The 25044-nt window shown below is 38.8% G+C and overlaps 1 protein-coding gene across 2 annotated transcripts in view; it reads left to right on the top strand.

The window, feature by feature from the left end:
* Positions 1–25044, top strand: part of Crppa (CDP-L-ribitol pyrophosphorylase A) — a 250550-nt gene that overhangs the window by 122369 nt on the left and 103137 nt on the right. For both annotated transcript variants that reach the window (XM_057782626.1, XM_057782627.1), the window contains exon 9: positions 20661–20792. In XM_057782626.1, the coding sequence (XP_057638609.1) occupies positions 20661–20792 (132 nt within the window). The remainder of the gene's footprint in view (positions 1–20660; positions 20793–25044) is intronic.

Genomic DNA, 25044 nt, shown 5'->3' with positions numbered 1-25044 from the left:
CACCCACTGCGTGGCATAACATCATGTGTGGCTGACCAGACACACACACTCGCTGTGTGCTATAGCCTCATGTGTGGCTGTCCGGGAACAGCCATGGACTGCGTGGCATAGCGTCATGTGTGGCTGTCTGGGCACAGGCACCCAGTGAGTGGTATGCCTCAAAGAGAGTATCCTAGCACTAGTCAAGAAGATCAAAATTCAGTGTTGGTTTCAACCGAATACAGATTGCTGTCACACCATTGTGGAAAAGAAATATTCTAAGTGCACAGTCTAAGTTGGGAACCATGTCTCTTTGACCTCATTTGTCAGACTATTTCTTCCTGGAGGACTACTTGAAAGTTCCTTATGCAGTGTCCTTTATATAAGCTATGAACATGCGACACACCCAGTTCTCTGCTTCTCTCTTTTAATTTTCTTTATGTTCACCACTTCCGTAATCATGGACCTATATTTAGGAAAATAGCATTTGAAAATATCAAAAGTAAATTCATAAAAAAGTTAAATTGATATTAAAATGATTAAAATCATTGGCTTCTATTTAAATGACATAAGAACTAAAAAGACTAAGACCTTCTGTACTTAGAGACTCACCGTCAAAGAGCTGTTGGTTTTTCCTGGGCAGTGGGGAAGGGAGACGTTAGAAGGCAGGACTACCAATGTTGTATTCTAGACAAGGTTATATAAAAATGGTTTTGTAAAACCGTCACAGTTCACGTATTATCTCCAAAAAGCTCAGTAGGAATTGTTACTCACTTGCCTGTATTTCCACAAAATTTTCTTTAAATAATGGGAAGTATATGATTTAGAGCTTATTTTTTCACTATGCAGGGATAAATCACCTATGTGACATGGCAGCCCCGTTTCACTGACAGTGTCCACAGTTTTATTGGTGTTATGCGAGATGGGAAACTTTGTGAGTTTACTCTAGCAGAAAACTATAAAGTACCAAGTGGAATTCTAGTGTTGTAAAAACATAGTTAAACCTTCAAAGGTATTAAACATAGTATATTTTCGTTAGAATGTAGTTTATAGGCATAACATATCAAAATATGTGGTCTTTAAAATAGTTCAAAATGTTTAATATTTGAACATGTCAGCAAATAATAAAATAATTTTTAAAAGTCCAGAAAAACCATCAGCCATTGACACTTGATCCTTCACATGTGAGGGAACTGTCGTAGGGATGTAAATTGTTTCCAGAAGGTTCCACGGCCCCCAGTGGCAGACAGCATAGCCACAGAATCAATCCAGTGTGCTGTACATAGCATCCATTTGCTACTTTGATGCGTTCATGAATGTGTTAAATAATGGAAAAATTAAAAATGCATATATATATATATATATATATATATATATATATATATATATATATACACATAGATGTATCCAGCATTCCTCCCTAATAAAGAACAGATGTCAAATGGAAAATAAGGCCGGGCCTTCCTTTTAAGTCTAATGGCTTCTTATTTTAACTTCATACTCATGAAGCTTTTACTGAATTTAAGTTATAAAAATCCACACTCTAGAAAGATTTCCCAGCAGACCCTACATATGGATCTTCGTCACCTTTCACTTAGCTGCGGATTTCCTACCTTTCCTGCTAGTACCCCTCTTAGTTCTAGTTGGAAAAGATGCTTTTCCAAGGGACAAGTTCTGACCCAGCAAGCAAAAGAGAGTAACTTACCTATCAAGTCTCCACACTGGGTTTAGGTTTGACCATCTATTTGCTTCAGCTCTCTAGATTTCTTGCTCTTGTTTTCAAGTGATTGTCACTGCTTGGGAGTCAACCGCTGGCCGGTCTGGGGGTAGCGCCTGGTCCTGGCTCCACTACAGTCTCAACTGTTTGGTTTGTGTTGCTTCGTGAGCCCTTCTGCTTTTCCTTTTGAAATAGTTCATTTGTATGACATACTAATACGTATTTAATTCATGATTTTCCCTTAAGTGTATTGGCTTTCTCTTTCCTGCCTGCATGCCACTCCAGCAGAAATAGAATTGCTTGTATAAGTATTACAAATTCTTTCACTTGTTTTGTGCTAATACAGTAAGTCTCAGGTATTTCCTGCCTAAGTCAATAATAAAACCTAGATAAGTAGTGGTTAAAGAATACCTTTGGAGCCTTTTACAACTGTGGTAATAAAAGAATTAATTTCTAACGCAAAGATGAGGAAAGCTGAAGTCATTTTTATGAGGGTATTGAATAGAGTTGACTATGTTGTTTTAGATCTTTGCTTATGGCTAAATGGTCAGCAGAAAGCTTATGTTGTGGGATGTAGAAAATGATGATTAATTGTGATGAGCATATAACTTGATGTATGGAGGAACGGTTCTCATAGAAACATCTTCCTGCTGCTAATCTGTTTAAAGGATAGGCTTGTTTTCAGTACAGTGGTGTTCTAATGGAATCTGCAAACACAATGGTATCTAGAGGACATTTCCTAATTTTTAAAATTATGTTTTCCTAATTAAGCACAGATTTAGTACTTGCTAATTATTTCCCCAATTTTAGTAGGCGATTCAGCTTGGGTCAATGAAAGAAACAATTTGCATTTTTTTTTGTTAGAGTTATTTTAGTTAATTGACTTGAACATTGACATGTGAAGCCCAAAAGGCCAAGCAATTAAAACGGAGTGCTGTGTTAAGGGGCTCATATTGATGTTAGCCCTAGGAAGAATTGGATGATTGACTGTATTATTCATTTTTCTAAAGTGTGCTTTGTTCAGTGGAAGAATTGTATTTAGCATGTTACTTGTTACCATGGTATGTATGAACCTTATCAATCAAGTTTATTTGACTTATGGTATAGCTGTTCTCTAGGTTCCTGTTTTCACATTTGTTGCAAATTAGGTCGGTATGATAAGTAACCAGGCTAGCTCAAGAGTAACAGGAATACTTTAATGGTTAAAGAGGGGAAAACTTACACTATAAGAATGGGAGTTTTGAAATCCGATAGGTCTGGCGGGCACCGTGAAGAGAGAGGGTGCGCACCTACCTCTCCTGGTTTTTCTACCTGGGGTCCAGGCAGCCACACACTAGCCAGATGTGATTGGCTGAGCTTCCCCATCATCTCCCCCTTTTGTCTAAACAAGATCGATCCAAACCCAATATAACTATATACAATAGGAACAGATACCAAATATAAAATTATAAACAATAAACAATATTAAGCAAGAAATGCATAACAAAAGTTTTACTAAGCATTCTATTTCAAGGAGTCTAAATAATTTATTGAAATTAAGTTTAGCTAAATCATGAGGAGGGTAACTACAATTGTGTAATCTTCAACTCCATCAAAGATCTGAGAAGGGAAGCAATATTACTTGAGTAAACAGGAAGTACAATCGAGAAACTTCCAAAATGTGCAACAAATGACAGAGACAGCTGACTACCTGGGCAATTACCCAAAGTCTTATTTGTAATTGTATATTGATACAAAGTTAAATTATATTAAATATTGTATGCATGTATGCTTCTACCTCTGTTTGAAACATTGTTTATGTATTGCCATATATATTTACCATATTGCAGTGTACACTACTACCTCTGATCAAGATACTTATACAACATTTGAAGGTCACTGTTTTTATTTATTACACAGTTGTTTATTGTCTTAGTCTTTAAGTTAGATAGGTATTGAGAATTATAGATCAATAGTCATCTATGTTTGTCATATTTATAATTAGGCCAATCAGGTTCTTTTAGATACATAGAGATTATATTCAGTATAGATAGTATAATCTTCAACCTCTTCAAAGAGCTGTAAAAAATGGCTTTTAATCTAATCCAGAGTTCCGTGGTAATGAGACACAATCACTCCTGGCAACACCGATCTACTACCGAGAGAATGTTGAGCACCAAAGACACTCCACCTGGAGCCTTTCTTTTCGGCAGAACTGGCCTTTGGGCAAAGAAATGCCCATATCTCAACCACTGACATAGGCCTTTATCCATAATAAAATATGACCTTTTGCATCATTTCTAAATATCAGCATGTTGTCAAATCATTTAGCAGTTTAATGCTCTCCAGTGTGTCTATTTCAACCATGAAGCAGTTGTCATTACACCAACCATGTTAAATATTAATCAAGTGCACTGACATCCCTGTTTCCTTCATCTTCCTTCCTCCTCCTTTTCTTTCTAATTATACAAGACGGGGTTTCTCTGTGTAGCTCTACCTGGCCTAGAAGTCACTCTGTTGACCAGGCTGACCTGGAACTCACAGATGTCTGACTGCCTTTGCCTCCCACATGCTGGAATTGAAGGTACGCCTTCATGCATGGCTGACATGTCTGTCTGTTGTATGCCATGTCTGAGCGCCCCCCCCCCAAAGACTTACAAGTTATTTGGTTTTTTTTTTTTTTTTTTGCTTTTGTCTCTTTCTTATTCCTATATTTTCATAGTGTGGTTTTTATAAGATAATCCTAGATCCTTCCTTCTGACCTTTCATTGCCTTTTTCCTTGCTTCTGCATTGAAAATAGTTGCAAAAATACTTATTTTTTCCTACCAGGCTATTCTTGTATATCTGTTTTGGGCCATATTTTTTTGAGAATGCCTCAATAATTCAAGTCCAGGCTATGAATCCCTCTTATAATTTGGTGTAAATTATAGACAAAATCTAGTAGTCACCTCTACTGAACTGTCTTCACTATTACATAACTAACCTTTTAAGGCTGTAGATTCATATAATATTTAACCAACATCTGTGTTAAACATTTTGAAATGCTTGTATTTTGCTTTATAAAATAACTCCTTTTTAAGAAGTCATTATATTTAAAGAAGTTGTGGTATTTTATGCAAGGTAGGTTTCATATTATTTTATCTCAATTATGTTTAGATATAATTGTATTTATCTTTGGAAGTTTTTGACTGAGGACTTTAAAATAAATATTTAATTTTGTGACCATAGCAACTAGGGAAATGTTATAGTTTCTAACAGCTCATAAATTTCTGGTTTCTTTTCTTTCTAAATAAGTGGTAGATAAATAATCAGGACCAGAGAAGAGGTATTAGGTCAAATGAAGAGAGATGTGGTGCCTGATTTTTTGAGATATGCATGAGAAGTTGACTCTTTGGCTTGCTGAGGTCTGTTAAGGTTACAGAGACTAGAGACTGAGCAGGGTCCAGCTCCGGGGTTCCAGATCTTCATTCCTTCAAGGACAGAGGAGGAAAGAGTTGGTCAGAACCAGTGAAAGGGTTTGAGGTAGACTGACAAGGCATAAATAAGGAAGGCTGTGAGTGTTGCTAAGAGTCAGGTTGGACTTCTGTTGTGCAGCTCTGTACCACAACTGTGTTCCGTCAAGACCGAGGTGGTCAGATATTCTTTTGATACTCTGAATGCAGCACAAAATGGATTAGATTGAGCAGAGAGGCTCTTTAATGCAGGGGTGCTTAACCTTCCCAATGCTGCAACCCTTTAATTTTCTTCCTCGTGTTGTGGTGACCCCAACCATAAAATTGTTTCCTTGCTACCTCATAATTGTAATTTTCATGTTATAATTTTATTCCCTGCTCCTATATCCACCCTTCCTCCATCACAACCATCCCATTCCCCCAAGTTCTCCCCATCTCCCCTTCCCCCCACCCCCATGCTCCCAACTTTTGCATGGCGCTCTTGTCTACTTCCAATATCCAGGAAGATAAATATTATGTTTTTCTTTGGGTTCACCTTCTTATTTAGCTTCTCTTTTTTTTCCTTTTAGCTTCTCTAGAACCACAAATTATATGCTCAATGTCCTTTGTTTATGCCTAGAATCCACTTATGAGTGAGTACATACCATATTACTTCATTAATATTTGAATTTTGATATTTTAAATAATCTTACATTTCATAGAATGGTACCTCATATGGTATATACATATATCACTTACATGTAAATATATTATTTATTACACCAATGTCATTACCAAATTTTATACAGTATCTGCATTAGAGGCTATGTTTTTTGAACTATTGGTTTTGCAATATTTTATATTCTGAAAACCAAAACAGGAAAATGCCAGCCAACCAAACAAAAACCCGACAGACCCTTGGCTTTGTGCTGAATCTCTGCAGGGACAGGAAAATGGTGAGAACATCACCAAGCAAAAGCACTGCTCCCCAATGGTGAGAATGTGAAGTGACTAAAAGTAGTTCACTTTTGCAGTTTTCTAGACTCTCAATTGCTTTTATTGAAAGTGTGGGAAGTGATGAAGTCAGTGCAGAGATCTGCTGTTTGCAAACGTGCTTAGACTGGAATGCCCTGTGCAGTAATTTCATGTGTGATCCCTTGAAAAGCATAATGTAATTCTTTTTTTTTTTTTCAAGCAGCAGAGGCTTTTTCTCAACTAAGGCTTGCTGAGGTGGCGCACAGGAAGTGTTCTCAAGACATCCCTCCCTCCTCCGTCATCCTTACTGGGTCCTCTTGTTTGTGAATGGCAGCACCAGATGTGGTCATATAGACATCATGGAATCCCCTGATAGAACACTAATCTAGAACATGCCGAAAGGGCCACACTGGCTAACTTGCTCAGTGTGTGTGATTATGACTGAGTTACCCAACTTAGGGAATCGATAGAGTCCAATGTTGATCTTGTGTTTCGTGCTCTTCACATTCAGAAGAGATGGAATTCTCACTGCATCTAAAACCCTCAGAACCCTTATAACAAAGGTTACCTCCTCGTGCATATTATTAATGTAATTATTGTCAGCATTAGTCATAACAGACACTCACTGAGTGGTTGAAAAAAATGAGTCACCATCCTCTTTTTAAAAATAAATGATCCCCTCTAATCCTCTGAGCAGTTGTGAGAGTCGGTTGTCATAAAGACCATTATCCCCCATTCAGCGGGAAGCCTGGCAGTCAATCTGCCTTACCACATAGGCGCCCGAGTAATGTCAATACTTGCCCTTTTTGAGTAATGGAAACCTATATCATTAGAAGTAAAAGGGATCTTAAAAATAATTTAATAGAACATTCTCATTCTAGAACATTCTCATAACTGAAATCCTTTGTCTAAAATTAGCTTCTTTGTATGGGGAACTGGCAGGTCATCCCTGTCCAGTGAGAGTCTCTCAGGCAAGTCCCAGACTCTCTTCACAAATAGCTGTGTTGCAGGCTGGGTCAGCCGCACACCTCAGCCATACATACACTGTGTACAGGCCAGGCCAGCTGCACACCGTCAGCCATACATTGTGTGCAGACCAGGTTAGCTGCACACCGTCAGCCACAACCCTGTGCACAGCAGTTTCCATCTGGGTGCCCATCAGAGGCTCGTGGGTTAAAAGTTGGTTAACTTAGCATGGAGTTGCTGAGGACAGTTGAAGGAAGTTAGGCCACTGGTGTGCCTTGGTGCACAGCCTGTGGTCAGACCCAGAAGAATGGAGCCAGCTGCTTGTGGACCAAGCTTCCCAATCCCATGTACCAGAAGCCTCTGCCCCTTACAAGCAAGTTGCTTATGCTGATGTGTCCTTAAAGGGAAGCAACACCAACAATTGACGGTAGGAGGTGAGGGCATGGCTATTACACCAAATGATGTCATTCAGAAATGTTTGGAACTGGAAATGGGCTGAAGAGAACTTAGAATTTTCAAGTGGAACTCAATAGGCAATTCTGGTAAGGGCCAGAATGTGGTAGCCATGCCCTCCCTACAGGCAGTGCTCGTAGTTTCCAGTGAGACGATGGACTCATGGGGAATCGCTTGAGACCAGTCCTGTTACACAGCAACAGGGATTGGGATGTATTGCTGCTATGCCCGGGGACTTTGTGTGTGGTCGAGTTGAAATGAATGGGATCTAGAGCTCACTTGATTCTGGCAGAAAGGTTGTTTCACAAGTGACACCCACAATCACTTGAGGGATGTGCAATATGAAAAGATGCAAATTGTGGCATTGGCAACTCAAGCTGGGCGAAGCTTAAAGTGTGAATTATTTCTTACAATCAAGGTTGTCATTCTCTGCTATGTTTTATTCCCTCTTCATGTTAACCACAAATCAGAAACCTGACAGAACTTCAGTTTTATTATGTATTTTCTCTGCGTGTGTTTTGCATGTATGCAGACGGAATATATATGCCTGCTCCCAGGCAATTCTACCACCAGGAATCTCAGATGAGACTGTGTCTGAGAGCTGTCTCCTCCCGTTTTACATTCCTCTTCTAGTGCTAGGATTACTGACATGCACACCACCTCCTAGTTTCTATGGCTAACTAGCGTGGCTACTGGGATTAAAGGTGCATGTCACCACTGCCTGGTCTGTAAAGCTGACCAGGACAGCTATTTGACTCTGTTCTTCAGGCAAGCTTTATTTATTAAAATAAAAAGGAAATATTGCTGCATTTTTGTTGTATGTGCACACATTTGTGCCTGGTGCCCATGGGAATACGAAGAGTGCACTGGAGTCCAGGAAATTGAGTTACAGATGGTGTAGTTGGGTGATAGCTGTACATCATCATCATCATCATCATCATCATCATCATCATAATGAAAAACTACCACTAGAGAAGCCTCTTAGTCACAAAGCAAGACAATCAGACAAGCATAGGCCCTATGGACAAGCACACTGTGGAGGAGCCGCCCCTTACAGCACAACAAGTAGGCTGACTGCATCCTCACCTCTCCTTCTACATCTCCAGATCCAACCCCTGTAGTCTCATTCTTAGCTCTGTAGCAGAAATCCTGATGAGGTTTCCCTTTCCTCCCTGACCCCGTCCGCATTAGAGCACACAGATCTTCTCCCCCAACTTCATCCCCGTATCCCTGGCCTTTAACACCAGCAGACATTCCCTGTGAACACACCCATGAGCAGGCCAGCAAAGCAGGTCGGTTAACTGAAGACATTCAACACACCCTCCCTCCTCCAAAACCAATCTCCAGTCACACCCCTAGCTCTGCCACAGGACACCTGCTGAAGCCTTCCTTCCCTTCTGCCCATGTCTCTGTGGACCCACAGACCTTCCCCTCCTAACAGCCCTCTCCACTCATTGCTTTATCCCAGCCCCTAACTCCAGCAGGCACGCCCTGCTAACTGACAGACTCCTGCCAGGGCAGCAGGTACTCTGCCTGGAGATCTTCCCCTCCCTTCTGCTCCTCTAGATCCAGTCCCTCAGTCTCATCTCCAGTGCTATAGTGAATCCTCTGGGCGGCCTCTTTTCACTGTCTCACCCGATTCCAAGGACACAAACAGATCCTGGTGGAACACTCTGCTCTTCTCCCTCCTGGGAACTCCTTCAGTCTTCTAGCCGATCCCTGTTCCTGTCAGCCCCCCAAACCCAGAAACACATTTTACCAGAACCCCCACCTACCAGGAGACACAGCTGTCACATTCTCTAAAAATCCAGTGAAGGAACAGAAACCTAATGGCAAAAAACTCGCCCAACAAAGACAGATCCAGAAATCAGCACCTAGACCCATAATCACCCCAAACCCAAATGCCTAGACACCAGCATAAGAATAGAATCTATAACAACAAGGACAATATGTCAGCACACCATAGCCAAGCTATCCCAGCACAACAGAACCTGATTCTCCCAACATAACTGAAGTACAAGGAAAAAGACCTTAAAACTGCCTATCTGAAAATTGAAGAGGAAATAAATGAATCCCTTAAGGAAACCCAGGAAAACACAAATAATGGAAAGAAATAAATAGAACTATCCAATAGAACATGGAAATAGAATCAATAAAGAAAACACAAACTGAGGGAATTCTGGAATGAAAAATGTAAGACTTTTAACAGAAGCTACAGAGGCAACCTAAGCCAGCAGAGTGTAAGAGATAGAAGAGAGGCTAGAGAGGCAACCTGAGCCAGCAGAGTGTAAGAGATAGAAGAGAAAATCTCAGGCATTGAAGACTGATATAAGAAAGGGATTCATCAGTCAAAATAAAACATCATATTTAAAAATACTAGCACAAAACGTCCAGGAAATCTGGGATACTACAAACAGAACACAGCTTGGAATAATAGGCAAAGAGGAAGTAAACGAAATATTGCTTAAAGGCATAGAAAATACTTCCAGCAAAATAATAGGAGAAATGTTTTCTAACCTAAAGAAAATTTTCCTAACCTGTAAAAGTACAAGAAACATGCAGAACACCGAATAGATTGGACCAGAAATGAAAGTACCCTCACCACATAATAATCAAAACAATAAACACACATAATAAAGGATATTAAAAGCTGTGAAAAGAAAAGGCCACATTATATATAAAGACAGACCTATTAGAATTATATTTGATTTCCCAAAGGAGACTTTATAAGCCAAAAGGGCCTGGTCCTATATCCTGTAGACTCTAAGAGACCACAGATGCCAGTCCAGACTACTATACCTACCACAACATCAATCATATATGGAAAAATTAAGGCCGGGCGGTGGTGGCGCACGCCTTTAATCCCAGCACTTGGGAGGCAGAGGCAGGCGGATCTCTGTGAGTTCGAGACCAGCCTGGTCTACAAGAGCTAGTTCCAGGACAGGCTCCAAAACCACAGAGAAACCCTGTCTCGAAAAAACCAAAAAAAAAAAAAAATTAAGATATTCCATGATAAAACCAAGTTTAAACAATATATATCTATAAATAATGCCCTACAGAAAGTACTAGAAGTAAAACTCGAACTTATAGAGGTTAACTATACCCATTGAAACAGCAAATAATTTATTTCAGACCAGAAAAATTAAAAATAAATGATTCTCTATCTCTCTCTCTCCACCACTACCATCAACACCATGAAAATAACAGGAATCAATAATCACTGGTCATTGATATCTCTCACTGTCAATGATGTCATTTTCTTAATACAAAGACATAGGCTAACAAAATGGATGCAAAAACATGTTTCATCTTTCTTCTGTATCCAAGAAACACACTTCAGTATCAGAGATATTACCTCAGGGAAAGAGTTGGGAAAAGGCATTCTAAGCAAATGGGCCTAAAAAGCAAGCTGGGGTAGCCATTTTAATATCTATTAATATAAACTACAAATCAAAACTAGTAAAAATAAATAGGGAAACATACTCATCAAAGGAAAAAAATCTACCAAGGTGACATTTCAATTCATAAATTCTGTGCTCCAAACATAAGCATATGCAAGATTGTAAGGGAGACACTACTAAGCTTAAATAACATGTTGACCCTAACATACTGATAGTATGAGATATCAATATCTACCTTAAGTAATAGGCAGGTCATCCACACAAAAACTAAACAGAAATACTGGACCTGCCAGACATTATAAACCAAATGGACATAACAGATTTTAAAAGAACATTTCACCCATACACAAAGAATATATGTTCTTTTCTGTACCTCATGAAACTTTCTCCAAAACTGGCCATATACTCAGACACAAAGTAAACCTCAACAGATACAATTAAAATGAAATAACTCCCTGCATCCTGTCAGACCACCAAGGATTAAAACTTGCAATCAATAGCCACAGAAACAACAGAAAGTTTACCAAGTCATGGAGTTGAGTAACCCTCAACTAATTGAAAAATGGGCTAAGACAGAAATAAAGAATTAAATATTTTCTAGAATTCAGGGAAAATGAACACACAGCATACCCAAGCTTATGGGATATGTACTCCTTTCTCTGCATTGTATTGGCATAAAAGCAGACATTGAATGGACCCAGATGTAAATTCACACACCTATGGCCTTCTGATTTTTGATAATAAAGGCAGAAATACATAGTGGAAAAAGAACGGTATCATCAAAAAATGGTGCTAGTCCAATTGGATATTTACATGGAAATGAGTTTAAATAAACACATAGTATCACCCTGCATAAAACTCAAGTCCAAATGGACCAAAGACCTCAACATAAAACCAGATGCACAGAAGCTGATAGGAGAGAAAATGGGGAGCCTTGCAGTTTATAAAGTAACTCTGAATATATTTGAAAAAAGAGGAAGTGCAGTGCAGTATTAGGGGATTCTAATACCTTATGCATGTCAAGCAGTGGGTGGATCACTCAGAGAGTTTATGTGGAAACACCAGTATTAAATTCTCCGGATCAAATGAACAGACATACTGAATTGTTCCTCCAACAGCTAAATACACATTCTTCTGGGACATCACAGGATGCCTCCAGATAGATCATGCACATCTACAGAATGTCTTTAAAAGTTTTGGAGTTTTAAATGATAAAGGTTAACTTACAAGATTAAGTAATCTTAATGATTGTGGTTATTTGATATGTCCATGCTCATCTCAAATGAAGGCTCAAAATGCTTGTGGAGACACTCTTAGTATTGCTTAGGTACAAGTATCTGCAGTTCAGGTTTCTGTATCTTTGAACATGCCATGTTTTCTCTCTATAATCCAGATATCTTATCTTCTGAACAGCCCATTAATGTGTTTTCCATTTTGAATCATATTAACTCTGTATATATGTAAAAACATTTACAAGAATAGATATACTTGGATCTTCTCCTACAAGTTCAAGGTAGGTAGTGTGTAGTAGACTTTGTAGTTGATGGTGTAAATACATGCAGCTGCTTTCGTTGATGTGTGATTGTCAAAAGTATTCGTCATCTTATACAAATGACATAATGTTTATCGTTACCTACAGAAAACTTTTTAGTTTCATGATATAAAACAAGTCAGAAAAATATACACATTACTCCAACTTAATACCTTTTGACTCGAGAGTTCTAAACTTTTTTATGACTAGAGAAAATTGTTATTGACTCAGTAGAAACCATTGTTTGAGTTCTGGATTTGGGGAACTGTTTTTAGTCTGGCAGTGTCATTGATATTGTAGTGCCATCCTCTCTCAGTGCTGGCAGCATGCTTTCTCCAGACATGTGTCTGCCACACTGGGATGCTAAACTGTAATTTCTGGGAGATTAGGTTTCTAAGGCATGTTTCCCAAGGCTTAACCCACTGAAAGAACAGGAATGTGTGGACACACATGGTTAAGAAACTCCTGAAGACTCACATACCTGTAACTAATTACTCTGTAAATTTATAGTCTCTGGTTTCCTTAGTTCCTCTATGGGAAAAATAAGATCAATATTAATGCAATTTATATATAAAGCATCTCATATCAATCACTAGTAATGCTTTTCACTTCTGTCTCTCATGTTTATTACAGATGATCCAGCTGTTGATACTTGTCATTGTGTGCAATGCATACGATCATTCTCCTTTAGTACTGGTGACAAAGTTATATTCTTTAAAAATATAGTGCATGAGAGAGGTGGCTCAGTGGCTAAGGGCCCTGGCCACTTTCCAGAGGACTCTGATTCTATTCCTAGCACAGACATGGTAGCTTTCAACCATATGAAATTACAGTTTTAGGGAATCTGATACCTACTTCTGGTCTTCATGGTCACTGTATACACATGGTGCACAAACATACATACAGGAAAAAAAATAAATCCTTATTAAAAAGATCTATCTATCTATCTATCTATCTATCTATCTATCTATCTATCTATCTATCTATCTATAGCAAGAGGCTGCTTGTTCATTTTCCAGCTGCCCAGACTCCCAAAATAACCACATAGAAACTATTAATTAAATCAGTTCTTGGCCTATTATCTCTAACATCTTAATTTAACCAATTTCCGTTATTTTATATTTTACTCGTGGCAAGGTTCCAGCATGTCTGTCTCCAATGGCAGTTCCATTGTTTCTCCTTTGACTCTGCCTTCCTTCTCCCAGCATTCAGTTTAGTTTTCCCCGCCTAGCTTTGTTCCACCCTATCAGGCCAAGCCAGTTTCTTTATTTGGTATTCACAGCACACAGAGGGAATTCCACATCCTCCTCCTCCTCCTTCTCTCTCTCTCTCTCTCTCTCTCTCTGTCTCTCTCTCTCTGTCTCTCTGTCTCTGTCTCTCTCTCGTGCATTCCAGAAAAGGAACTTGGATCATCTCGAGCAAGAGTTATAGACTATTGTGTGGTGTTCACTGTAGATCCTAGGAATTGCACCTAGATCATCTAGAGCAAGTGTTATAGACTATTGTGCGGTGTTCACTGTAGATCCTAGGAACTGCCCCTAGATCTTCTGGGAGAGAAACCTATGCTTTAGCCACTGTACGACCTTTCAACTCTAAAGTTACGTTCTTATGTTTCAGGCCACTTGTGAAATAATCTGAAGAAATTAATTTAAATAAAAGCTTTTAATTTTTTTCTTTTGATTGTTTAAAATACAAAGTTCTGGTTCTGTTACTTTAACCTTTCAAGTAAGGATGAAAACAACAGTGTGCACCCCACTATAACATTAGGACTTACATAAAACTTATTCTTTAAAATTTTCAAGTTAAAAGAAACTTTAAAATCTTTGTGTGTTTGAAGTTTTGTACAAAATGTTTTTCACATTCACTGCTTTTGGTTGGAAGCTATCATTTCTCAGTCTGCAAGCTTTGGTGTTGGCTTATAGAGATTCAAAAAGCAAGTGCTAAACATTTGGCCTGGGTATCCCTGATAGCTTGTAACTTAATTTGTGTTCATTTATCAAAATTATGTCTTGACTGTTATGAAAACCTTGAAACTTGCTCTGAGTGAAACAGTTTATCAGCTTGTTGATGTGGGGGGGTGCTTGTTAATTTCTTTCTTTCTTTTTTGTTTAGTAGAGTTCATTAAATTAAAGAATTTCACTAGTAGATTTCATATAATTCTTAAATAATTGACGCAACTAGAACTTTATTGAAGATTTCTTCTCATTCTGGAGATAAACCATGCTTTGATCTGCTCAGTTGCTGGCCATTTCCACTAGCTGTAAGATGTATCCAGTGCATTCTTGAAAAGTCATGTTTTGGGGATTTTCAACCTGATTTACCCAATTTACTTTTTGTACACATGTGGATAGCTTCTGTGTGCCAGACTCACTGGTTTATCTCTGCTTCTTCCTAAGTAATTTATTTGAAAATTACCAGTTCTTTTTTTCTCGGCCACCCTCTTTCTACTTTTGTTGGCATTGAGCAATGTATTATTTGGATAAATTTAAGCTACAGAAATTAAATTTTTCTTAGTCAAATAAATCATATTTAAAATTATTAAGCATTAATTGCAAGTCATCTGAGGCCAGTGATACATGATTAGGTCATTTGAGAAGTCCACAGCATGGGTAGGACTGAGAGAGCATAGGAAACAGGAGGTGCAGAGGGGCCGTGCAAACACGGGGGCCAGAAACCCTGCCACCCATGGAGCTGTCCAAGGTTAAATACATAAGCCAGTGCCACTTCATTCAGGGGAATGTTTACCCTCTACTTCAATGAAATCAGTTTTTTTGTAGGACAGAAGGAGATCGCTTCACCTTTCTGCATGTGTGCAAGTGAAAGAATTTGCAAATGCCATGCTAATGAGGAAATGTTATTCAATATAATTTGTATTTGAATCAATATACAGTCCAAATTGATATATAATCTATATAAATGTTTATACAGAGAAAAATAGACATATCTGCTTATTGTATTCTTGTACATCTTCAAGACCCATTTGATGAAATATTTTGCTAAATTTCCATGGGTATATACTTACCCAAAGTGCCCTTTTGTTTTGTTAACATGAAACATTTACATGCCTCCAGAGATTTGTTTTGTTAACATGAAACATTTACATGCCTCCAGAGATTTCATGATGACTTGCAACTCTTTGCTATGGGTGTGTATAATCTTGTCTGGCTTTTAAAAATTAAACTCACTTGTAATTTCGTGACAACTGATTTTTTTCATTTGAATTGTTTAAGTGGTTGATGTGTTTTAGAAGTTCAAAGTTAGCCAGTGATAGCATGTACTTCTTTAATCCCAGCACATGGGAGGGCAAGGCAGGTGGGTGTCTGTGAGGTCAAGGCCAGCCTAGTCTACATAGGGAGTCTCAGGCCAGACAGGGCTACATAGTGATCCCTGTCTCAGAAATAGGAAGATAAACATAAAAAATAGAAGGTTTAATTTAATAATCCTATGTAAAATATAGTGTTCTTTAAAAAATCATGGTATTGGGGCTGGAGAGATGGCTCAGAGGTTAAGAGCATTGCCTGCTCTTCCAAAGGTCCTGAGTTCAATTCCCAGCAACCACATGATGGCTCACAACCATTTGTAATGGGGTCTGGTGCTATCTTCTGGCCTGAAGGCATACACACAGACAGAATATTGTATACATAATAAATAAATATTTTAAAAAATCATGGTATTAATACCTAGAAGATGACTCAGTGGGTAAAAGTTCTTGCTTCGAAGCTCAGTCATATGAGGTTGATCCCTGGAACCCATGTGGTGGAGAGAGAGAATGAACTCTTGCCAGGTGTCCTTAGACTCCACACATGCACTCTGATGTTAAACTAAATAAATATAAAAATGATTATCAGTAGATTATGCTATTAGTGAGAACATCTATTGGAGAGTGTCCTCATCTTTAAAATACCATCAGGGTTTTGCATCTGGTAAATGAATATTGAGTTGCAGCCTACTTTTCATGCTTAAATTTTATTAATCTAATGATATATATCTGTGTTTTTTAAAAAGTTTGTTGTATAAGCAGCACAGTGCTCAGCATGGAGTAAATATTCAAGGTCGGGACCAGAACCTTTCACCTATGTTTTGTTATGTAATGTCTTAGCCATTGGACATGCTTCATTTTATAGAACCGTGGTTGGAATAAGAATCTCCTAGTTCCAGGTGATACATCTCATGAATCAATAGCAACTCTAGAGACAACTTTACCACATCCTTGATTCCAACCATCATGTTTTAGCTACAATGCGTGTTCTGTAAGAATAGTTTTTATCTCTGTGTTGGTTAAGTGTGTGTTGGTGTTGGCCGGTGTGGAAGTGACATCAGCTCACAGGCAAGTTTTCCAAGTAAACCCAGGAATTATAACCTTAAAGGAAAAGGGAAGCATGTCCGCGGCATATGCTTGTCTAGAGGCAAGCAGAATCCTCCTCTGTTCTCCCAGGAAAACTAAACCTGCACCTGATCCCAGATCAGAAGTCCAGAGAGGAGCGTCAGACTCTGGCAGTGCATTTCCTTGCTGGGTCGACTTCCTGGTAGCTTTTCCATAGAGAGCTCTGTTTTCACTGTGACTGTCATCTTTCCTCTAGTAAGGTTATCAGTATTCCCACTCTTTCTCCTTTCTGCACTTTAAATACCTATGCGAGCTATAATTTGAATTAAAGCACTTTTATGTGGTCACTATTTGAGAATATCCTCCCTCAGGATCACTCCCCCCTCTTCAGTATGAGATTTAAAAAAAAAAAAAAAAACTTGAAAATTATTTTGTAAAATTTATACTAAAGAAAAAGCTACTCTTTATATACTTAAATGGGTGAGTAATCATATTAGCCAGGTCCTTCATTCTAAAAGCTAAGGACTCCAGACGCATTAATTGTGAGTGACGTGTTAGCCGACGTTGGGAGTCACGTAGCCTAGCTTCGGATCAGCATATGAGTGCTTGTCCCATGGGTTTCCATAAGGCAGAGTCCACTGGAGACAGTCTTTCACTCGGCTAAAACTAGTGGACTTCAGGACGGAGCAGAATAGCGCTGGAACCATGAGTCTGTATGCTCTCTTCTCTCTCAATGTTGATGCTTCTCTTGGTGGTTTTTAGGGTCCATTTGTCAGTCACACATGGACAGATATGATCATTTCTGAAAATCCTATTTTTTTCTCAAGTATTTTTCACTCAAATTCTTTGGGAACTGATACTTCTCAGGTTTCCTATCTAGAAATACCAAGTGCCACTCCAGAGCCTGGGAACCGTTCTCAATCAGTTCTGACAAAATGAGAGGCAGTAAACGTTAATGGACATTAATTGAAGAAGTATAAGCTAACTGTATAACATTAACTGAAGAAGTATACGCTAACTGTATAAAATCAGTTGATGGGAAATCACCCACATTTCTATAAACATGCTTTGTTAAGTTTTGAATGATATTCTGGTTCTTGAAAACGTGTTCCTATGGTTATCATTTTTCAGCTTTGTAAGGACAAGATGTGCCTGGCTCGATCTTTAGCCAGGCTAGCAAAATGCTGACTGTTCTTTTTTGTTTAAAAGTTGTTTTCATGTAAATGTTGGGAAGAAACACATTTGACTTATTTGTTTTTACCAGAGGTTAATGCTGGAGGGTGAGAAAACATGCTTGTTTTTGATGCATAAATAAAGATGACTCTAGCTGTTTGCCGCCAGCCAATTTGTTTGCGACTCAGCTGGCGGTTGGACACTAACTACTTCATTTCTTTTGCCCATGCCAGTATCTTAGGACTTGAACCCGGGCTGTGGTAGGACCATGGCAAGCCAGCAGCATTTTTTGGTATTTATATGTTACTGGGACTTACACATATTTAAGGGTTTAATTATACCTTGAAGCCTGAAGCATCATACAGGAGTGGTCTTTCAGACGTGATGGTTTAGGACCTGCTAGTCAACTCCCTGACTTTGGTTCTGTCCGAGACTGTAATTTGTGCAGCTGACTAGAGTTCAGTAAGTTAGCTTGCTGTGTTTGCAAGCCTTTCACCAGCAAGTCCCGCTCACTTGAATGATGCAAATCCATAGAAAGGAGACTTTGTAGATGTAGTTTGATCAATGATATAAACGAGTCTGTTCAGTTTATCAACTTTAATATGGATGGTGAGTTATTTTTATAGGACTTCTAAATAGGAGCCAATATCTCTTGCTGTAGCTGGTGGGCATTGAGGGAGGACTTGGGTTCTAAACACTGATTTACAAGTTAAACTCCATTAGCTGAACGTCTAGTATTTATAGTGCACCCTCAGCTCTGGCAGCACTGTAGCTCACTAGACAGGAGCTAAGACAGCTGAAGTTCTGTCTCTATGACTTTTCTGGAAGCAAAGATAGGAAAGGAGAGCCAGGGGCTCCAGGGTCACACCTTCCCATCCTGCACTGTCAGCTGGCTAACTCATTGGAAAGCCTTTCTACTTTTAATTTTCTTGAAAAGCCTTTATTTTCTTGCTCTTTTTCTTTTAGTTTCTTTGTGAAATGTCATTTAAAGTTATTTCTTTGACATACAGTTGGGCCTTTGTCATTTTAAATTTCAAAAAGGAAACAACTGTATGTACATATTTTTAATTAACTATGTTTAATGACTAGCTCATTGTTATTGGATCACTATTGAACTAATGTCTATTAAAACCATTGTATCAGTGTCTTTAAAGCGAGCATAACTCAATAAGTGTTTGCATGCTAGCCATGTGTGGGGCCCTAGGCTTAATCTCCAGCAGTGAAAGAAATAATAAAGACTTTCTTATAAATATTTTTCCCTGGAGAAGGAAAATGTAATGTTGGGGTAGAAAACCTCCTTGCTGTATGCTATAGAAGGAACATAATAAAATGTATGTCTGCTATGCAGTGTACTTCCGTGTGGGAGACTGGGGCAGAAGGGCAGTTTCTGTAGCAGTGCATAAGGGTAGGGTCCACATTAAAGTGTTGCTGGTTGTCTGCATATGTAATAGGGAAATTACTAATTCTGAAAATTACTTTAAATTAGGTCTTTCGCAAGAACACACACATTTACTCCTGTTCTTTGCATCATTTAGGCTAATGGTTCTCAACCTTCCGAATGCTGCAACCTTTTAATACAGTTTCTCAGGTTGTGATGACTCCCAACTATAACATTATTTCATTGCTACTTTTTAACTGTAGTTTTGCTACATTCATAATATAAATATTTGTATTTTCCAGTGGTCTTAAATGACCCCGGTGAAAAGGTCATTTGACTCAAAGGGAGTTGTAAACCCAGGTTAAGAACTACTGATTTAGGCTTTTTCCTATAATAGGACTGTGTGATTACCTTGGCCCAGGCAGTGGTAGTGCATGCCTTTAATTCCAGCACTCAGGAACCAGAGGCAGATGGCTCTCTCTGATTTCATGGCCAACTCATGTGTACAGGACAAGTTCGAGGAAAACAAGGACTGCATAGAGGATCCCTGTCTCAATAAACAAAAAACCAAAAATTAAATTATCTTGTGAAAAACTGTACCAATAATTTGTAGAATTAAGGAAGGATCACTTTGCAATCCTTTAAATTTCAATTAAAGTGTTTTTATTTTTCAAACATGTTCTTTTTATTGATTATTTGAGAATTTCTCACAATGCACTCCAGTGACACTCATTTTCCATTCCCCCACGTCCATCTTTCTACCATCGTGCTTCCTTCCTAAAGAAAAAATATACAACAAGTCCAATTTGTGTTGCCCAAATACTCATTGTTCATTGGAGCATGGTCAAACTCCCAGTGACAGGCCCTTTAAAGAAAACTGAGTCCTCCCTTAACAATATTTCATATTTTTCAGAATACTGACATCGCATAAAGCAATGATCCATAAAAAATTGCTTGGGGTTTATTATAGACATAAATAATTATTTATTAGAAATGGCAGATATTCTAAAATACTATACAAAGTTACCTCCCTTAATTTTATTAGCTTTTTATAGGTTATGAAATAATGAACCTGTTATAGATCATTAGTTAAACAACTATTAGAATTGTGTTTTTTATGAAACCGGTATGATTTGCCAATAATGGTAACATTTTATATTTTTCAATGTATTCTCATCGAGCCTTTATTTCATATTCATAAAGGAGGAGTCATTCACTTATTAGGTCTTTATTGTCTAGCAGACATTGGGCTTTATTCGCAGGAATTAACAAAGCTGGCAGACTACAGCAGTTGTGTTTCAATTCTCTCCAAGGGAAGGCTAATGAGAGCCACGCTGTGCTTGTGTCCTCAGGTGCACTGCTGTGACCTCACCTTAGCTCCACTCGCTCCGAAGATGGAGAGCCTGATGTGGATTAGGGGTTTGGCGGAGGACATGAAGAAGAGGAATGTTTTATTAAGTGGACTTCTCCTAAACTACTCAAAGGTATGAAAGGTGTGATGTTTGCAGAATGGTGCCAGGACCCGGAGAGAGGGTTCACTAGGAAAAACTTGTGCACGTAAGAGTGAGAAGCTGAGTTGGAATGCCAAGACTCTGTGTAAAATGTTAGTGCTGCAGGGTGGGTATGCAACCATGTTGCTCTTAATGATAAATGGAGGTGAAGACAGGAGATTCTCCAGAAATTTTTATGCCAGCCACCCTGGCACATACAGTGATAAACAAAAGACAATGTCTCTTGGAAGGTCAAAGGAAAGAACCGATACTTGAAATTGTCCTCTCTGTCCTCCACATCTGTGCTATACTCCGGAGAGCTTGCATACACTCCCCTATATGCTCATACACATGCACGCGCGCGCGCGCGCGCACACACACACACACACACCCCTACCTAGACCTACTCATCTCTTCATGGGCTGTAATGGGTCTAACCTCTCAACTATAGGATGATAAAAAACCAAGTGTTCTAGAGAAAAGATGTAAGCTGTTGGGAGCAGTGAAACCCCAGATCCTGAATTTCTTGTAATCCCCTGATCTGAGTGTCTACAGCTGCTCTGAGCACGAGACCTTCAGGAGTTCCTGATGGCAGGAGAGTGGTTTCTGGTGGGTTTGGCTGGGGCGTGGCTATCTCTATATAATCTGCCCCTGAACACAATAAAGGGGCATTTTTGGGGAATTCAAGGATGACTCATGTCGCTGTCTCTCTGTCTGTGTGTGTCTGTGTATTTTAACTTCCAGCCGCCTTGCCCAAAGCTCGCGAACTGGGTGCCAGTGCACAGAGCGCAGACACAGGGGCGCCGTGCGCGGCAGTAAGCTCTGTGGTTTGACCAATTATGGATCTCTGTAATAATGTACATCAGGTACAAAAGCAAACTTCTTTAATGAGGGGTGAAGCTACGTTTACCTGTGGGTAATTTACAGTTAGAGATTACATTTGTTTAGCAGAATGGCCACAGTAGATTGTCTGTAGGTCCATGATTGCTCCACCTACAGATAGCTGGCTAGATTTATGAGAATGGCAATGGTAGGTTGCCTCTAGAGTCCATGACTGGTCCAGCCACAGGTAACCGACTAGATTTACAGTGTCAGACATGAAGGTCCTCATATTAATAAGGCCTTACATCCCAAAAGACAGTTGGCAAGCTTGGCCACAGTAGATATATCTATAATGTAACCTCTATACCTAAGGCTCAGTAAAATTGTGGAAGACAGGGAAGAAAGATTCTAAGAGCCAGAGGACCAGTGTACCTACTGCTAGATAGTATCTTCTTGATATGACAGGAAAGCTGTACCCACAAAATTACAACAATATGGCTGCTTGAGTAATGATAGCTACAGTTGACATAGCAGTGGGGATGGGGGAATTTCACATGTTCCCACCTTTAGATAAAGAACAGCACTGGCTGCTGAGAGAGGGAAAGTCAGTTTTCTTCAGGGAGGAGTTCCCTGATAGTTTATCCAACCATAAATAGTCAGCCCTAAATATATGTACATATGAGCGACACTGAATGGCCTCGGTAGGTTGTGTTCTCAGCAGATGTTGTGTGTGTACATGTGTGCACACATATATATGCGTATGTAAGAACAATGAAGAAGATGTCTGAATTTGAGAGGGAGGAGGAGGCATATGAGGAGCTGGAGAGGAGAAAGGGAGGGGTAAAATGATGTAAATACAGTGTTTATGTATGAAATTTTAAAAAAATTAATGAAACGAAACCAAAAAGGAAATGTATAATCTGGCAAATACCAAGGTAAAGTAAGGTAGCCCTCATAGGATTTCCAGATTTAGTAAGCAAAAATACTTCAGATAAGTTTGTAAATATGTTCCAAATTGGAATTTAAACTTGAGATGTAACTAAAGTCCTTGATTTTATGGCAAATCCTGTAGCATTTTGACCGATGCCTAACAGCAAATCTGAAATGGCTTGACATTGTGCCATTCTCATAACACTGGTGATGAAGTGCTTTCTCCCTTCCGTGTTATTTATGCACTTGCAATGCGTGCCTGGCGTCTGTATTCTGACGGAGTACAGCACTCAACTAGAGAAAGGCATTTGTGATTATGCTGGTAGCAGCAACTTAATTAATGGAAGGTAAGATGCTTTGAGCCTGATTGTCTCTGTGTGAAGGAGTGGGATTTCCATCAGAACCTCATAGAGAAGTTGGAATTACATTTTTGGCATACGTAGACTAATCTAGACATAGACAGGTCTAGATCATAGGCCATCAGACCTGTGACTACTTTATATTATTTTTGAGTTCTTATTTAGATGATTTAGTAAGTCTGACAGTTGATTTTGGAGTGATCTGGAATAAATAGAATAAACTGCTGACTTTCCAGGTATTTACAGATATTTAAAATTACACATGGGTAGAAGAGATAGAGATGGCTCAGTGTTCCTCTTGCAATGGACCTGAGTTTGGTTTCTAACATTCATGTTGGACAAGGGATAAACACCTGTAATGCCAACTCCAAGGGATCTGTACACACACACAGACATGTTTGCACATGTGTGTAAAAATACAAATAAATCTTTAAAATTTATATGTGGGCAAAGCAACAAAATAATGTCTTTTTGTGTACACCTACAATTTGTGAAATTATCTTAGGTTTGTCATTAACCTGCAGGTATATTTTTAAATAGATAAACTTTATTTAAATGTAATGATCGTCATCAATACAGGCATGGTGGGGCATTTGTAGCACTATGTGGAAGTCTGAGGAAGGAGGGTGACAAGGTAAGACTGACATTAGCTTGTCTCTGCAAGTGAGTCCTTAAAATGTCAAAACCATCATATAGGCAGTATAGGCTCCAGTGTTCTTTAACTTGACAAAACTATAAGTGTTGTTTCTGAAATTTGTAACCACAATCTCGGTTACTTGTGGCACATTTTAGTTTGCATAGGATCCTGGAAATCTGAGATGTTGGACCTGTACAGAGGTACATGTTCTTGCTCAAAGGCAGATAACTGGTAGAGAAAGCTTGAGTCTCTGTTCCTGGTCAGGAATATTTCTTACTCAACGCACTATAATCTTTGTTGAGAGTATACAATTATGGTAGGGATTATAAGTAAATCATTTTTCCATGTTTGCAACGGAATCATGAATGAATGAATACTGCTAACATCACACTATGCAGATGTAAAGTAGAATTTATTTAGGCAAAGCTCAAAATGGAAGAGGGAAAGAGCATATTCAATCCCTGGAATCTTCTGGGCTCCATGACTCACATCAGGAGAAAAGTGTCTGCATGCATGAGAGCCAGCTTTCCAGTCAAGAGTAGAGCTGTCGGGTAAAGCATCCCCTGCCTTGTTAGCTTTAATTCCAGAACCATAAATAATCCTGGGTATTCGATATGTTCTAAATATCATGTGGCTCACACGTGCATTATAAGTTGCTTATATGCAGTTTGAATTTAACTGGATATCTTGAGATTTTTATTTCCTGAATTTAGCAGCCTTTATGCACTATTACAATACCCAGCATGCTCTGTGTGCTTTCAGGCTCAGGTGCAAGTAGGTTATCTACAAGTCTCTATACCTGAGAGAATTCCCTGGTTGGAGAACGTTTTTGCTTGAAAACAGAAGAAGCATCTGGAATTCATTGCTTGCTCTCAGACAGATCTGTGTGACTGAGCTGAGACCCTCAAAGCCAGGTTTCTATAAGCTATCCGTGGTAGGGTGGAGAAACAGCATGTAAAGTCTTTCAGGTACTTCTTATCCAGGATGGTGGTGCACACTGGTAAGCCCATCACGTGGGTGTCTGGAGTAAGAGGATCAAGGGTGAGACACTGTCTTAAAAAACAAAACCTTACTCTTTACTCTTTTTAAGCCAACTTTGCTATGGCAGTCACGAAGTTGTAAAATATAAAATTTTACTGGAGGAACGTGTTCTGATTATCTGAAAATCTGTGTCTGATATAATTAAGAATTTATTGAGACCTAATATCTAAGGCATAAATGTTTTAAGCCAAGAACAGCTATTTTATTGATGTTTAAAGTATTTTATAGTAATTCTTAATGTAAATATTTTAAAGTATACATTATAATTTTTATATGTGAACTATAATAAAGCTTTTAAGGTCTATAAATACAAGTCCTGTAGTTTTCTACTCTGTACGTCTATTTTGAAACCTCAGGTACTTGTGGTAGAAGCAAACATATCGTCTCCAGGTTAAAGAGTTTAATGAAAATCTGACTGGTTTGATGAATCAATGTCTGTTTGCTTCTCTGCTAAAGA

The sequence above is a fragment of the Chionomys nivalis genome, chromosome 10 (assembly GCF_950005125.1).
Source record: "Chionomys nivalis chromosome 10, mChiNiv1.1, whole genome shotgun sequence".
Classification (NCBI taxonomy): Eukaryota; Metazoa; Chordata; class Mammalia; order Rodentia; family Cricetidae; genus Chionomys; species Chionomys nivalis.
The sequence above is the reverse complement of the archived record's forward strand: the minus strand, read 5'-3'. Positions and strand labels throughout refer to the sequence as shown.